The sequence below is a fragment of the Parathielavia appendiculata genome (genome assembly GCF_033297405.1).
Source record: "Parathielavia appendiculata strain CBS 731.68 unplaced genomic scaffold N657scaffold_9, whole genome shotgun sequence".
Taxonomy (NCBI): Eukaryota; Fungi; Ascomycota; class Sordariomycetes; order Sordariales; family Chaetomiaceae; genus Parathielavia; species Parathielavia appendiculata.
In genome coordinates, this window is record NW_026944228.1 from 433,559 (window position 1) to 448,591 (window position 15,033).

At 56.5% G+C, this 15,033-nt stretch overlaps 7 protein-coding genes across 7 annotated transcripts; 4 read left to right on the forward strand and 3 right to left on the reverse strand.

The window, feature by feature from the left end:
• Positions 1–653: 653 nt before the first annotated feature.
• N657DRAFT_682057 (uncharacterized protein) lies at positions 654–1,168 on the forward strand (the record flags this gene model as incomplete). The annotated part of the gene is made up of 2 exons (XM_062796452.1): positions 654–890; positions 1,034–1,168. The coding sequence occupies 2 exons, from the start codon at positions 654–656 to the stop codon at positions 1,166–1,168; spliced, it is 372 nt and encodes a 123-aa protein (XP_062646027.1).
• A 535-nt stretch (positions 1,169–1,703) lies between these two features.
• Positions 1,704–2,586, reverse strand: N657DRAFT_646938 (uncharacterized protein). The gene is made up of 2 exons (XM_062793216.1): positions 1,983–2,586; positions 1,704–1,721 (listed from the first exon to the last, which is right to left on the reverse strand). The coding sequence occupies exon 1, from the start codon at positions 2,415–2,417 to the stop codon at positions 2,184–2,186; it is 234 nt and encodes a 77-aa protein (XP_062646028.1). The 5' UTR covers positions 2,418–2,586; the 3' UTR covers positions 1,704–1,721; positions 1,983–2,183.
• A 169-nt stretch (positions 2,587–2,755) lies between these two features.
• Positions 2,756–3,818, forward strand: N657DRAFT_691541 (uncharacterized protein). Its single transcript, XM_062797115.1, has 2 exons — positions 2,756–3,274; positions 3,342–3,818. The coding sequence occupies exons 1-2, from the start codon at positions 3,103–3,105 to the stop codon at positions 3,467–3,469; spliced, it is 300 nt and encodes a 99-aa protein (XP_062646029.1). The 5' UTR covers positions 2,756–3,102; the 3' UTR covers positions 3,470–3,818.
• A 753-nt stretch (positions 3,819–4,571) lies between these two features.
• Positions 4,572–6,128, forward strand: N657DRAFT_682059 (tRNA methyltransferase complex GCD14 subunit; the record flags this gene model as incomplete). Its single annotated transcript, XM_062796453.1, has 1 exon — positions 4,572–6,128. One exon carries the CDS (start codon positions 4,572–4,574, stop codon positions 6,126–6,128), a length of 1,557 nt encoding a protein of 518 aa, XP_062646030.1.
• A 136-nt stretch (positions 6,129–6,264) lies between these two features.
• N657DRAFT_646941 (Clavaminate synthase-like protein) lies at positions 6,265–8,024 on the reverse strand. The gene is made up of 7 exons (XM_062793217.1): positions 7,809–8,024; positions 7,679–7,747; positions 7,568–7,612; positions 7,498–7,514; positions 7,282–7,432; positions 6,605–7,191; positions 6,265–6,543 (listed from the first exon to the last, which is right to left on the reverse strand). Exons 1-7 carry the CDS (start codon positions 7,809–7,811, stop codon positions 6,504–6,506), a joined length of 912 nt encoding a protein of 303 aa, XP_062646031.1. The 5' UTR covers positions 7,812–8,024; the 3' UTR covers positions 6,265–6,503.
• A 406-nt stretch (positions 8,025–8,430) lies between these two features.
• N657DRAFT_664865 (uncharacterized protein) lies at positions 8,431–11,327 on the forward strand. Its single transcript, XM_062795264.1, has 2 exons — positions 8,431–9,349; positions 9,407–11,327. Exons 1-2 carry the CDS (start codon positions 8,851–8,853, stop codon positions 11,038–11,040), a joined length of 2,133 nt encoding a protein of 710 aa, XP_062646032.1. The 5' UTR covers positions 8,431–8,850; the 3' UTR covers positions 11,041–11,327.
• Positions 11,168–14,697, reverse strand: N657DRAFT_691545 (Sec39-domain-containing protein). The gene is made up of 3 exons (XM_062797116.1): positions 13,093–14,697; positions 12,890–13,046; positions 11,168–12,838 (listed from the first exon to the last, which is right to left on the reverse strand). The coding sequence occupies exons 1-3, from the start codon at positions 14,600–14,602 to the stop codon at positions 11,512–11,514; spliced, it is 2,994 nt and encodes a 997-aa protein (XP_062646033.1). The 5' UTR covers positions 14,603–14,697; the 3' UTR covers positions 11,168–11,511.
• Positions 14,698–15,033: the final 336 nt, after the last annotated feature.

Here is a 15,033-nt window from a genome sequence, read left to right on the forward strand (position 1 = left end):
TTCATCCCGCTCATGCGCCATGTCGGTCCCGATAGACCGGATGTTGTGTTCTCTGGGACATGACAGGATCGTCCTCGGGGGTAAAGTGGTGGTACCCGTCGTCAGGCGTGATGATCCTTTGCGAGGAGTTACTCCCGGTGACCTCAGCCAAGAGCTTCCCGCACTAATAGGTCGTGTCATAAGCATGGGGGTGTGTGAGTGCTCTTCTCTGCGCCAAGGGTCGTAGTTGTATTTGTACATACAATGTCGTCAGAACCTGTTTTCCTTACATGTATCATACATCATGTTCTTGTTCCCACTGCCGGGGAGATTCTGGCTAAAGTAATAAATGTGTAGAGCCATAACAGGACATGGATGGGCGGAGTCCGGTGACTCGCTTGCTCGGAATCATGAAAACCTCAAGCTGTTCCGTGCTGGGAAGGCCGGTGGTACGGGCCTGCAGCATCCCTACTCCCTGGGCCATTTGCGGGGTGAAAAGCTCAGAAGACGTACTGCCAAAATTCTTCTCAGTAGCAAGATCCTCTTGATAATCCCCCAGCTCCTTGAAAACGTTGTCGACAATCTTGATCCACCGGCGGTTAGAGTTTGTGACCCAGCGAGCTTTGGTATAGTCCCAGTATTCTGAATACCATCCCGCGGTCTCCCAGTCAACGATGCCAGAGAGCTTGCCTTCTTTGACCATGATGTTCCTCATGTTCCAATCACCCGCGGGTGAAGACAATCCTATGCCCACTGCGATGGACAACATCAGGCAAGGCGCCACAGCGCAGTGTGTTGTTGAAGTCGTCCTCATCTTTGAATGGACCGAAAACGTCGCCACGGGCTTCGTCGTAATCAGCATTGATGATTCTGCCGTCATAGACGCCACCCCCAACAGCCTTCGTGATTTCGTAGGCTGGCGCAACCGTTCGGGAATGGATCATAGCTGTACTAGCCACGTCCGCAAACTCCGAATCAGATTGGCAACTTCCTCATCACTCTTGGCTTCGATGCACAAGCCAACATGGTACTCGGGTACGGCTGACGTGAGCAGGTAGGAAATCTTGCCGTCAGAGATGCGAGGGATGCGAGGGACGACGACATCCGTATGGAGTTTCACCAGCTCCAAGGCACCGAACTCATTTTCCAGACGGCGGTGGCATGCGACACTCCTCGTCTTCAGATATAATCCGAATGGGAGTTGCTGAACGCTCAAACTGCAGGTTGGGCCCCAGAGACGATCTCCAAGGCACGTCAAACCGCGGTAGGCTCGGACCCGGAGAGTAGGTGGTACACAGTGCCAGACAGAAGCCAGAACGGCAGTGTGGGGCTTCAAGACAAAGCTCAAGGGAGAGATGGCGAGGCTGGCTATGTTACGAACCTCCTGGGAGAGGCTTCGAAGGATTTTAACCCATGGCATCAGTTTGGATAAGCGGGCCACGCACTGTGGCGATGAGCGGGCTAGGATGGCGACGCCAATAGAAGGGTGCTCGAGGAAATCCCTTCTGATGCGGCTGGCTCCTGTTGAAGATGGGAGGGCGGATCCGTTGTGCTATTTCTCGAGCGACCTAGGTCCAGCGTATCGATTTAGAGAACAGCCCAAGATCTGGAGCGCTGGGCGAGCTGGTGTGGCCATGCCTGAAGCCGAGTGGTCGGCAAATGATCCCTTCCGAAGTGGTCGGACCTCGTTCATGATGTTGGGCGGCGTCGGCCCACCAAACTTTCTTGATATGAACGCGGTGCTAGATCGGCTGTTAGTACAGATCTTGTCCAGAAAGGAGCATTAGTCACGTACGTTTTGGCTTTTTGTGAACCGAAGACAAAAGTAGCCCTGCGCAAATACCTCTGCCACAGGCTCATGGACCAGCTGGAGGTTTTGGGGGATGTTTTCCAGTCTCGGCGCTCAGGGCGAATTCTGTAAGGGAGGGGAGAGAAGAAGGACCCCAGCATCTCGCGCAAGGCCTGGTAGTGAATCTTATCCACACAAAAAAAAGAACACATACACATCAGGCGCCGATGAGTTTGAAGTACTCACTGAAATCAGTTGCTTTGCAGTCTCAGGGAATATCCGGACGACGATGAGCGGATGAAGAGCGAACCGGTCAGGCCCGAAATGCAACGTTTGGCGCCGTCCCGCCTTGTGATATTGCGGACAATGGACCTGTCGCATACGGGGCCGATACTATCGAATCAACTTTAAAATATTAGCCGGAACACTGAGTGATGGACGAGTAGGGCTTAGAATTTGAGATCAACTCGATCCATTCCGAGAAGAAAGCGGTCAGCCCGGCGATGCGCTTGTAGGAGGGCCATCTCTGCAAGAAGTAGCTCGCGGCTCGCTCAGAATCAATAGCTTGATCGGTGAAGCTCTCGAGTAATTCTCCGTCCGGGTGAGGCAAGCCGGCGTCTCTGATGGCTGTCCAACGCCAACTCGACATTTGCCGACGGGACTGTCATTGTTGGCAGACTTGGGCAGCGTGATGATTCACGTCGGAATAGAGGTAGAAAAAATCCGGCTTTACAGCAAGACAATTGTGAAATCATTTGAGAGAGCGGAGAGTTTTGAAGAGTTGAGAGCAGGTGCCAAGCAAGAACTGCGGTTTCTCCTGTCCATTGGCAAAGGCAAGGGTACAACTATGTAGTTGGCCTTCAACCCTATGAGAAATTAAGCTTTGCCAAGAACTGGTGGAATCTGTGGGGTAAGGGCTTGGCAGAAGACCGCCCTAGTCCTCCGAATACAGCGATGTAAGCCAATGCCTCTTCTGCGAGGCTGCATACTCTATTATGCTCGACGACTTGGACCAGTTTCAAGGATAGAGACAATGTATCCAGCAGTGAGTCTGGATGCTCGCTTGTTGCCATCATCCCACTGTTAGTGCGAGGGAGTTATTATGCAACCACCGCGTCAACCAAGCATTCCTTCCCACCTCCTTATTGAACCTGGAAGATGGGTAGAGGACTTCATCCCGAGATGCCGACCATGACTTCACTATTTACATTCACACATGCCTGCTTCCACTTTATCCCACTATTTTCCTTTCTTTCCCCTCCCAGTCGACCTCCCAGACCACGAACTCAATTGCTGAGAGCAACCCGTCAAAAGCGTCGGTCACTCTGATTCGGATGAGCAGTCTGAGTGGAACCGTTAGCGTCGTTATCCAAGTCATCCAGAGCATTCCGGCTGATAGTCGCCCATCTCAGTGGACTGGGGAGACGTTCAACTGTAAGACATGGCTCAAGGACGCCCTTGCGGCCCTGGATGCCTCGGGAACCATCCGGCTGCCGATGGGCATCGGTGAGTCCTTAATTCCTGTTATCCTATGTTTCTGTCTTCCTCAGACTGACCCATCCACGAATGATAGATGATCTCTTCCGAGTGGCGCGTCACCGTGGCATAGAGAAGCTGGCAGAAGCTGAACTCGGGCACGATGCGAACGTCGAGAACGACCCCGAGGACGATATGGATTATGAACGACTTGGAAATGGATGATTCCCACGCCGCATAGAAGGCCCGGTTGTTGGCCCCTCGTTTTGGGATCCCGACTCTTGCCTCGCATTTTCAAGCAAACACAAGGACCTTCTGATTATCCGAAAATATCAGTACCCAGTTGCCCAGGATTAAGGTTTCGCATGAATACGATGGTGACATAGACAGGTCCTCTCGCCATGGTCGTGATCCCCTGTTCGCTTGTGACGAATGGTGATCAAAGCCGATTAGTTACACAAAAGGACCCAAGGGGCAAGATGCGAGGAAAAGTTAAACATCCTTACGGAAGCTGCTGCTGTTGGAGTTACTCTCGTCCTCGTTGCCAATCCCGTCAACGCCAATTCCTTCCCTCACATCTCTCGCTGCCCTTCCACTGCGCGACCGACGATGCAGCAGCAGTAGCGGCTGTTGGGGCTCGAGGTTTTGCCCGCGAGTTCATAGTTGTGAGTACGTCTTGCTTGTGCATCATGCTTGTGCGCTAGTCAAGTTTACTACTATAGCTGTTCGGAAACCGCCAGGTCCGACGCCACGTGAGGCATAGGGCGCGGCGTGCAGCTGCCTCCTGAGAGGGTCTATGGGCTAACAGCGCCACGCCAGCTTCAGCTGCCTACCTTAACACCCTTCTTATTCTTACAAGGTTTTGAAACTAATCCTCCTAAGAGAACGAGAGAACGAAGAGAGACTGAATGGAGGTAAGGAAAAAGGGTAATGACAATAAAATAGAGAGTAAAGAGAAAAACGGAGACAAGAAAGCGAACCAATTTGTTACGGTATCTTATATGGCGAAAGGGCATGAAATTCTGGCGGTGTCATCAGTTCATGAGGGTTTCAATTCAAATGCATCAATATACGGCGTACCAGAGTTAAGGTATCAAGCTAAAAAAGAATAATGATACATGAAAACAAGGCAGAAAAAGGAGGAGGACAAGCAGGGGGCCAGATTTGGAAAGCTTGAACTTGAAGATGAAGACTTAAGGGTCCTGGGGCAGGAGGCCCACTTTTTCCCACACCTTCAGTGGCTCAGCAGTTTTCAAAGCTCTGTTTATCTTTCGTCCATCGCCTTGACGCGCAGCAACGACACCTTTTCTTGAGAAACAACCGAGGCATGACGGCGACAACGAGAAACGGGGTATCCCCTTTCTTGGACCCGGGTCCGCACACGAAAGCCAACTCGCTCGCGATCCTCCAGCTGTCGCGCGACAACCTTTTGCCCGTCTACCTCAAACCACTAACGGGAGAGCACGATGGCTACGCCGAGGGCGCCGTTGTCAACACCCGTTATGGCTCGTTCCCCCACTCGACGATGTTGAATGTCCCCTGGGGTTCTCAGATCCGAGCTTCCAAGGTTGACACAGGATCGAGGGGCCGCAAGAGGAAGCGCGAAGACGGCGACGATGCCTTTCGGGAAGCCACAGGCGCCAGCGAAAAGGACAACGAAGACTTGGCCACCGCTGTAACGGGAGACAGCGCTGCAGCCGTTAAGCAAGCTGTGGCCGACACGAGCGGCTTCATCCACGTCCTACCACCGACTCCCGAGCTCTGGACCACCAGTCTGCCCCACCGGACTCAAGTTGTCTACACGCCCGACTACAGCTACATCCTGCACAGGATACGGGCCCGGCCTGGCTCAGTATTGATTGAGGCGGGCGCCGGCAGTGGGAGTTTCACCCATGCGGCGGTCCGGGCAGTCTACAATGGGTACCCGGCCGAAGGAGAGCGCAAGGGCAAGGTCTTTAGCTTTGAGTTCCACGAGCAGCGCTATCACAAGATGAAGCAGGAGCTGTCCGACCACGGTTTGGATGAACTCGTGCAGCTGACGCACCGTGATGTTTACAATGGTGGATTCGCAGTTGATGGGAAAAGTCCCGAGGCAGATGCCGTCTTCCTCGACCTCCCTGCGCCCTGGGAAGCCCTGCCGCATCTGTCGCGGCGGAGGCCCGCTTCGTCCCACGTAAATGGGAGCGCTACCGGAAACGAACAGACCGACTGGGTGTCTCCGCTCAACCCGAACAAGAGCGTCTACCTGTGCACCTTCTCGCCATGCATCGAGCAAGTCACCCGGACCGTGTCGGCCATGCGTCGGCTCGGGTGGGTAGACATCGATATGGTCGAGATTGCCAACCGGAAGTTGCATACCTCTCGGGAGCGCGTCGGCTTGAACCTCAACTTTGACCGCGGTGTCAACAACTCGGCGCACGATGTCGAGGAGGCAATCACCAGGCTGGCCGAGATAGAGGCACGCTTCCGCGAACACGCAGCAAAACCCCGGGATGGCGATGAGGAGATGGACTCGGCCGATGAGGCTGCCGAACCTGCCGGACAGAACAGTGCAGCAACCAATGGGGGTACTCCAGCCGAAGCGACATCCGGAACGGCGCCGTGGATGGAAGGGCGGCTCATTACGCGTGGCGAACCCGAGATCAAGACGCATACGTCGTACCTAGTCTTTGCCGTCCTGCCCAGGGAGTGGACAGAGGAGGACGAGGCCGCGGCCGCGGTTAAGTTCCCTGTTGGCAAGGAGCAGAAGGTAATTGGTGCTATGGACAGGGCAGCGAGGAAGCAAGAGAGGCGGGAGCAGTTGCAGCAGCAGCAGCAAGGGGCCAGTAGCAGGAAGGCACGAAGAAAAGAGAGGGACGAGAAGATGGCAGAGGTGTCTGGCTGAAGGGAACCTGAGGGCGTCCGTCATCGATGAGACATCCGTATTTTGCATCAGCAGGCGTTACCCGGCTGGCAGGGAAGAGTATTTAGATCTCACGGCGGCGAGTATACCCAAAGAGGTGGCCTGGCCCGTATGAGTTGTCGGAATAGAGCTTGCGAGCATTCGGGGAAGGAAATTACTACTTGTCACTTCGACTGCGCACAGCTACCTGCGAACCCGCGCCATGGGAGTCAACATGCTTTAACTCCCCGGGCATCAGTGGCGGAAGCCATTGCGACGATTGCCGGTGTGCGACAGAGCGCTGCAACTATTCGCTTTCCGTGCAAAATCCACCCAAGGATCTTAGGGATGCCTGGCTCTTGCCATCCTCGCATAGCATCACTCCTCCTTGTACAACTGCGCATAGCTGGCCTTCAACCTGCAAGCCAGTCAGCAACCCAGCGCACAATATACATGTGGCAGGCGAACCTCCAACATACCTCATCTTCAGATGCTCGTCCGCCGTCAACACCTTCCTCTCAGCATACGGATTCCCCTCCGCCAGACCCCCCTTATACGCCTTCACCCTCTCACTCGGCACAGACCCCAACTCAGCCCCGCCAAACGGATGACAGAAATATGCAATCGAGTACCGCATACCGTCAAGGTCCGTCTCCCCTTCCACCAACCCGCCTCCAGCTGCTCCAGCTCCAGCTCCAGCTCCTGAAGAGGGGAAGACGACCCTATGCACGGTACTCCGCAACAGCCCGTTCGTCCAATAACTCAGCAGATCGCCAATGTTCATCAGGATGGGCGGCGCCGGGTCGTCCTCGGTGCCCGGCGGGACAACGGGGACGGGCGACCAGGTCTTGCCGTCGCGCAGGAGGATCTCCAGCCCCGGCTGGCCGCGCAGGCGGAAGAGCAGCGTCAAGGACCCGTAGTCGGAGTGGGCGCCCGCGCGCACGTCGTTGGATGTTGTGGGTTGGCCGAGGGCGCTGCGGGGCGGGTAGCGCAGGAAGCGCAGAATCGTGCCGGAGGGGCCGCGCGAGCGGAGGTGGGCTGTGGTGAAGAAGTCCGGGGGCGTGACCTGGTTTTCACGTTGGAAAAGGGGTGTGGTTAGGAGGCAGCTGGTGTGTGATTAGGGAGATTGGGGCAAGGGGGAAGGGGATGGGGATACCTCAAGACCGATGCCTAGTAGGGTGTTCAGCTTCAGGGAGAGGTTGTAGCAGAGGTCGCGAAAGGCGCTGATCTGCGGCTCGTCGGCGACGATGGTGGGGGGAATGGGTTGTTGGGCCTTGCCGTCCGCGAAGTCGCCAAAGTTAAAGGATCTGGGCGGTTCACGTTGTGTGTGAATGAGAGGACCAAGGCAAGACTATGAATGGGCAATGCATACTCCTTGAAGTCACCAACCTGCGAGGAATTAACGAGCGTGAGGGGCGACACAATGCGAGACACAGACTTACACGCTGGTTTGCCGGGTCGAGTGTCTCATAATTCATTGCAGACCACTGGGATAAGATGTGAGATAATCACCCCCAGGAGTTCCTATGACAGGCGGATTCTGTGTCGCCTACGCCTCGATTGTTGTGCTGTATTTTGCACGCCTCCTTCTCGTCAACTGGTGCATCAAAAAGTCGTTTGCACTGCGCGATGGTGAATGAGTGATCCAACATGCAAGTTCAGCACTCAGGGGCGTTCCATTACCATCTCAAAGGCCTTATCTATAGCCTCGACGGGAATGTCCCTGCCAGTATTCTTGATGTAGACAAAGCCATGTTCGATGGCAGCTTCAACCAGGTCCTTGGCCACTTGGGTCTGGTTTCTGTCGCCAGCAAGGTCGATTACGGGGATTTTTGCAACCTCAGTCATTGTGAAGAATTTGTGCTGGGTCCAGGTCATTCGTTGCTGTGCCACACAAAGGATATAGGAGATGTTCTTCAAAAACGATCTACCTAATACTATCAGGTTTGCTGCAAACCTTTCCTGTAAGATATTGGCAGATGTACGGATGCGTAACTAGTGTATATAACGTTGGTGGCTGGGAAAATGTGGGGTGGCCGGAGGCTTCTTATCCCTTACTTTTGGTACCTTCTCAGGTCGGTTACGATAGGTATGGTACCAGTAATTTCAGGGAGTCTGTAACCTATACCTTAACTTACAGGTGCACTGGAGGTTAGGCTTGCTCCTAAGTGGCCAGAAAGCCAGGTAACTAACGACCCCTTAAACGCATATCCCGCATAGGCCGGCCATGCAATGGAGCCCCCCCAGAATTCAGTCAATCCATCCTTGTCGGCCTAGCTGGCCCCTTGCACCACTCCCGCGTCACCTGCGAGTCTCGTCCTGATCGCCAAACGAGGATTATTTAATGAGCCTGGCGACAGTTCCTGAACGTGATGTCTTCGCAGTGTGAGCCAAGCTGCGGCAGGCATCCACGCCTTGCATCCCCAAACAAAAATCCCTTTCCCACCAAACTGTGATTAACCTGCCATCTGACCTTTAAGTCGCATCAATCTCCGTGCCAAACCCTTCTTTTTCATCCCCTATCTTCATCCCGAACATCACAGGAATTTAATTACTTTCTTTGTTGCGCGCTTGCTGCCTGCACCGTTTGCCCGACCACAGGTGGCGCAAGACTCTGGACGAACGTTAGCGGTCTCGGAAGCAATCGCGAAACCGTAAAACCGGACTAACCTCGCACCCAACGAGCCTCGATCTGGGGCATTCCCGTCCCCTCTCCCCCGTCGTCATGGCTGCAACACCCAACTCGGTGGCTCTGATGTCTGACATCGAACCGCCCAGCTCGCCAATTCACATGGACAAGTCTTTCATGACAGCCGTCACTGAGGACGACGACACGAGGATGAGGGCGACACCTGAGCCTTCCGAGAGACAGCCTCGCGGCAAGAAGCGCGGCCGCGACGATGCAGGCGGCACAACCGGCAACCCGATCGGCAAGATCAGGCATCTCAAAAAAGAAGACGGCGAGCCCCTTTGGCGCAAGGATATCCAATTCGACTTCCTCAGGGCCGTCTTCGACAATGACCAAAAGGTCTTCACCAACAGCTACGAAAAGGACCGCCTGGGCAAGCAGTGCTTCGCCGACCTGTACATCGACACCATGTCGAGGAGTAGTAAGACGAGCAAGGTCCTTCGAGACAAGCTGCTTAGCGATCGAGAGGCGGCGAAAGGGATGGCAATGGTCTGCCTCCTGGTCAACATTGGCCGCATGAACACCACGCTCAATTGTATGTCTCGGCCCATTCCTGCTTCTCGGCGATGCTAATGCTGACCTCGCTGCTCAGTCTTCCCAGAAATGCGGGCCCAACTTCGCACCTATCACGCTATACCCTGCCTGCAAGCTCGTCAAGACCCCCATGCCTACAAGCAATTACAAGACGCTCCGAGATTGAAGTCCATTTTGAAGGGCGGCTCCGATGACCGGCCAGAGCCCGCCACGCTCGACGAAGTCAAAAGCCTGGACGTCCCACGGACGAATCCCGTCAACCTGCTCTTCCTTATCTGCCAATCGGCCGCCAAAATCGCCGAATTGCATTTCCCTCCTGGTCATGAGTTCCACGACCTCATCATGAAGACGAACTTCAGCAGTGAGAGCCGTGCCCGTGCCTTTCTCTGGCTCATGTGGTTCTATCTCGAGTCCGATTTTACGGAAGAGGGCTGCGAAGAGAACCCTTTCGGGCCCGGTGTCGACTACGGCGTGGACGTCGCTAATCAGGGCGTCCCTCGCTTGCAGTTATTGACCGAAGAGGAAGAGGAACAGGAGAACGTCGACACCCAAGAGGAGATTGACTTTGGTTTCGCCAAGCAGAAGATGCGTGCCAAAATCATCGAGGCGGACCAGCAGTTCATGGCCGAGAGCCAGACCAAGAAAGGCGGCCGCAACCGGGCATTCCCAGCAGGCGATGAGATCGGCCCAACGACAGGAATTCTCCCGCGGATCCGCCCCTCCAAGCACGACAGCGACCTTGACAGCGTGAGGTCGACGCCACCACCTCGTGCCCTTGGGCGGCAGAGCAGCCTTTTCGGAAGCATAGCTCGCCGGGGGCCGCACTCGCTAAAATACCAAGTCTTTGATGGTTCCTCTCCCGGCGCCGACAGGATGGTCGAGGGCGTCGTGACACGGAAGCCCCGCCCGCCGACGGCCCACCAAATCGCCGTCGAACGCAATCGTACACAGCGGGTCGAGTACATTCTTGACCGCGGCATTCGCCGGAGCCACCACCGTTCGCGCAAGCTTCGGCGTGGCGACGGCTCCATCGTCCGCGCCCTACCACGACTCGCGCATATTCAGGACCCCTTCGACGACAGTGACGAGGACGAGGTGGTGGCGCACGGCAAGCATGTCCCCGTCGCCGGTGGGGACAACAAGCGCATGCGCGAGAGAGGGTACGGCGGCCTCGCCCAGCTCAGGGACGAGCCCGACGACTTCGGCGAGCAGGCCAGCGCGTACGCCGCGGCTTTCCGCCGCGTTGCGCGCCGGCTGGATCGCTGGGAGCACCACGACAATCCCGAGACGCTGGGCGTTATCCGCCCGATCAAGCGACCCAAAGTCAACGGCGCTCCGCATGCCGACGAGGACGAAGAGGGTGACTTGGACGGCGAGCGCTCGCCTTCTAAGGACTTGGTAGACCCGGCCGAGACGGAGGACGAGACCGATGTCATGATACATCACGTGCGCCGTGCGGATAGCAGCGGCCAGCTAGCGCGCGAGCAGACGAACGGCGTGCGCCATGAAGCTGACACGAACGGTGACATGCCCATGGACGATGCGGATGATTTGGATGAGGTGGATAAGGAGTTACTTGGCCTGGGGGGTGACGATGTTGATGACGGTGAGGGCGACGGTGACGGTGACGAAGAGCTGGATGACGTTGACAAGACGTTGCTGGGTATGGATGGTGACTCGGACTCGGATTGAAGATGCCCCCGACAAGTCATGAGTTTCGGGACCTGGGTCAAGTTGGCACAGATGAGCAGCAAGGAGGGTTCCAGGTGGAGGGTTCCAGGTGGATATTGCTTCCGCGCGTTTCACATTGTGGAGTAGACCGCATTAGATGAGGCATTTGTCACGGTGTAGTGTACTGGTCCAAGGAACGCAAAGAGGATAATTAGAGGATGGAGTTTGGGAGATGTTGTGGGAATTCAACATCGAGTGGGTTCGACCACTCTTTCAGGGACGGGAGCAACATGCAAGCGTGGAATGGTTTGATTCGGCCTTGGTTCTCCCCACACCTGCCGCATTGTGGTGCATGTTTGAACCACTCCGTGCTCTGCACTTTGAGTGACGCACAACCGTCATTCCTTCTAAACCATGGGTATAACCATGGTAATTCCAACCTTCCCTTACACAAGATCAAGCCATTGCATGACACAAGGCACCGCACAACATTCACTGACTCCCCGACTGTGTAGGTGGCGGCGCCCCAACCAACCACCCAACCCCCGACACCAGCGTGCCCACGGCCGCCTCCCTCAACTGGTCCCTCTTGCGCAACCTCTTGTTCGTCCCCGCCTCCTCGCTCCCGTCCGCGCTCCCAGCAGCAGACGCCGTCGACCCCGACGCCGAAAGCGGCGGCATGTCCAGGCTGCTCCTCCCACCACTGCCACCACCACCGGCATCACCGCCACCGCCACCGCCGCCAACCCCCGCCAGCCGTCCGAAGCCAGCCGCCGACCGCTGAAGCCCCGACAAGGCTGACAGGTTCCGCTGCGCAGACAACACGCTCGCGCGGCTGAGGTCAAACAGCGACATGGGCGCGGCGTCCTCGTCTGCGTCCCCTCTTTTGGTGCCTGCGGCTGCTGCTGCTGCTGCTGATGTCCTCCTGCCCGAGGCAGAAGTTGTCTTAATGTGGTGGTGGCGGGCTGATAATAGTGGTGTTGATGTTGAGGGGGAGGAAGTGGAGGGGACGGCGAACCCGCCCGGTATCTTGATAGTAGTAGTGGTGCTGTTGCTGCCGCTGCTGCGCAGGTTATCGCCCCTGGCATCCCACTCGTTTTCCCTCTCTTCTTCCTCCCGGACCAGCACCTCGAGCTCCTCTTCTGCGCGCCGGAAGGCGTTGACAATCTCCTGCAGCGTGGAGGCGGGTGCGACGCGGAGCGCTGTGGCGAGGCACTCGATGCGCTGCTCGAGGTGACGCACGTCTGGGTTGGCGCTGGATAGGCTGCCGCCGCCGCCGCTCCGGTGGTGCGGGGTGAGGGTGTGGGCGGTGCGGCGGAATTTGCCTGCTTGGAGGGCAGCTCTCCACGAGTAGTCGTCGGGAGATGTGGTGGTGGTGGTGGTGATGGTGGTGATGGTGGCGGTAGTGGTGATGGCAAGGCGATTGACGACGTAGGAGTATGCCGTTTCGAAGTCATCTTCAAGGAGGGCGGCGTTAATGCACATTGCTGTGATGCGGCGCTCGGCAGTGAAGCGGTGGGTGGTTTCTTCTTCTTGGGTGAGCGGGGTATTGTTGCGGTTTGTGAGGCCCGCTTCTACCATGCGCGTTCCGAGAACGAGGAGGTCGTGGAGATGGGTGTAGCTCTTGAGATTCTGCTCGAGGATCTTGCCGATGATGGATATCGGGTCTGGGTGGACCCGTAAGACGACGGGTGTAAAGGGCTCGCCCTGTTTGAAGACGAGACGGTATTCGCTCAGTGAGTGTGTTGCTTGCAGGAGAGCTTCGACCCGCTTGGCTTGGGGATCTGATCTTTGGATTGTCTTGGGGAATGCCTTGATTCTGGAAACAATGTGAGCCGACGCGCGGAGTCGACTACCTGGACAGACCTACATGTCATCGCACTTCTTGAGGCCGCCGCGGGTGCGATTGGGATTGGAGGCATTGTCGTAGGCGGTCATTGCCGTCTCGTAAATGGTGTCTTGCAAGGCCTCCCGGTCGAGCGGCTGGTCCGGCGCATCCTCGTATATTGACCGCGCAAGTGCATAGCCTTCGCTGGTCAGTATCCCTTGTAGACGAGACGGCAAGAAACTCACGAGTGTTGGCTAGCAGAGCCCTCAAAAACTCGACCTCTAGAAAACCCCGTTTCACCTGGCTGAAGATGCCACAGGCCAGTTCCTCAGATGACCAGCTATCTTCAGCGCCCCAGTCTCTGAGCCACAATATCTCATTCCTTGCCTTGAGCCAAAACTTATCATCTGATTTGGGGCCGTTGTTGCTGATGCAGTGAATAAGCTTTGCTGCCTCGGCCGTCTGCTCCCGCTCATCTTGGAGGAGCACAAGCTCGCCGGCTCTCCGGACGGTGCAGGGACAACCTGCCTTGGTGAGGATATGCGCGCTCAAGATCAAGGCCTGCAGGAATGGTATTGACGCATCGGTTGGCGCAGTTAGAGGGTTTGAGGGGGCGAGGAGTTCGTTGCGCATGTGCACCGCATTGCTCGCGGACACCATGTCGCCCGGGATCTGCTCGGCGATGGGTGGCAGAACGGCCGATGCCGAAGCAAGGGGGGAGAGCGGCTCGAGATGACGGAGTTGGGCAACTTTGACAGTAATGCCGTAAGCCCCTTCCAAGGCATCGAGTGATGCCTCTGGAATGAGGTATGCGGAAGCGAGCGCAGCCCGCGCGTAGCTCTGGTCCAGGTGTCGCCGCCGGTCGTCACTGAGTTCAGCTGATCCCCAGCCTTCAAGGTCGACATCACCCGGCCCATCCCATTGCAGTATTGCGCTGACGCCTACCTTCCAGTTCCTCGACGCCTGTGTGGTGAGCCACCGCAGCACTTCGTCCCAACCAGGGCAGAGTTCAGCCGTTCTTTTGCTCGGCAATGGCTCCCCGGGCGAGTCCACCGTAGGTTTCCCATGCTTCCATCTCCTCTCGTCGGAGAGCCATGGGCCAACCAAGCCCCTCAGGTCTCGGCCGACCAGGGGAAGGTCGACGTCGCCAACGCCCGTTCGCGACAAGAGTAGGTTCACGGCAACGCGGTCCGGCAGCTGTTGGAAGGCATGGAGGGTATACAAAATGGGTTCTTGAGGATAGTACTCGCAGTTCCGCCTCAAAAGCGGCAGTATTGTCGAAACCAACAGTGTCCGTATGCATGGCGAATGATTCATGAACGGCAGCAGCAAGGCGGGCAATTCATCGAGCAAGCCGGCCTCCTCGTCCACCCTGTAGGACCGCCGCAGCAAGAACAGTGAGAGCGCATCTTCGCCAGACTCGTCCGGAATTTCTGGGGAGGCCAATGAAAGCAGGCGGAGCTTCCTGACCTTCTTTGTGGCGTCATGCTCGGCAAGGCCCTCGACGGGCGAGCAATCGACGTCGTGGTCAGGCGTGTCTGGAAAGCTGCTGTTTTCGAGCTGGCTGATCAATTCGACGTACTGGTTGGAAGGAACGGCCTCGGGTAGGTAGGTCAGGAGGATGCGCAGTAGCAGGTCCTTTCGGAGGACGGTACCGTGACGGGCAGCGAGGGTCGTCAAGCCGTCGATGTCGCCGTGGACGGCCAGGTGCACCGCCAGCAGCACGAGCTTGGCGGGAGAGAGCGTGAGGGCCATTGTCGCGGTCTCATTAGCTTGTAGCTAAAAGGGCGGCGCAGTTTATTGGGTTATCGAGGAGGTCGAAATCATGGTAAATCAGTGAACGGTTGAGGAGTGTGGCAGCAAATCGAAGCTCAAGCAATGACAAGTGCACCTGGACACATTCCGCCTTGGCATCATCACTGCAGCCGGGCAGCGATCCGTGAGTAACAGCGGTTGGACCAGGCTCGAAGCGGGTCAGGCTGTGCCGAGCCTAGGGGCCGGATAAGGTAAGCCGGGCCCACTTTTGGTACTTACAACACAGATAGGTACATAGCTCCGTACTTGTATCGACGTTCTTCCAAATCTCATTGTGCTAAGAAGATCTAAAAGTGAGCTCGCTACCTGAGCTATCTATAGGATCGGAAAGAGGGAAAGGCGCACACTTTAATCATCGTATACAGTGAGAC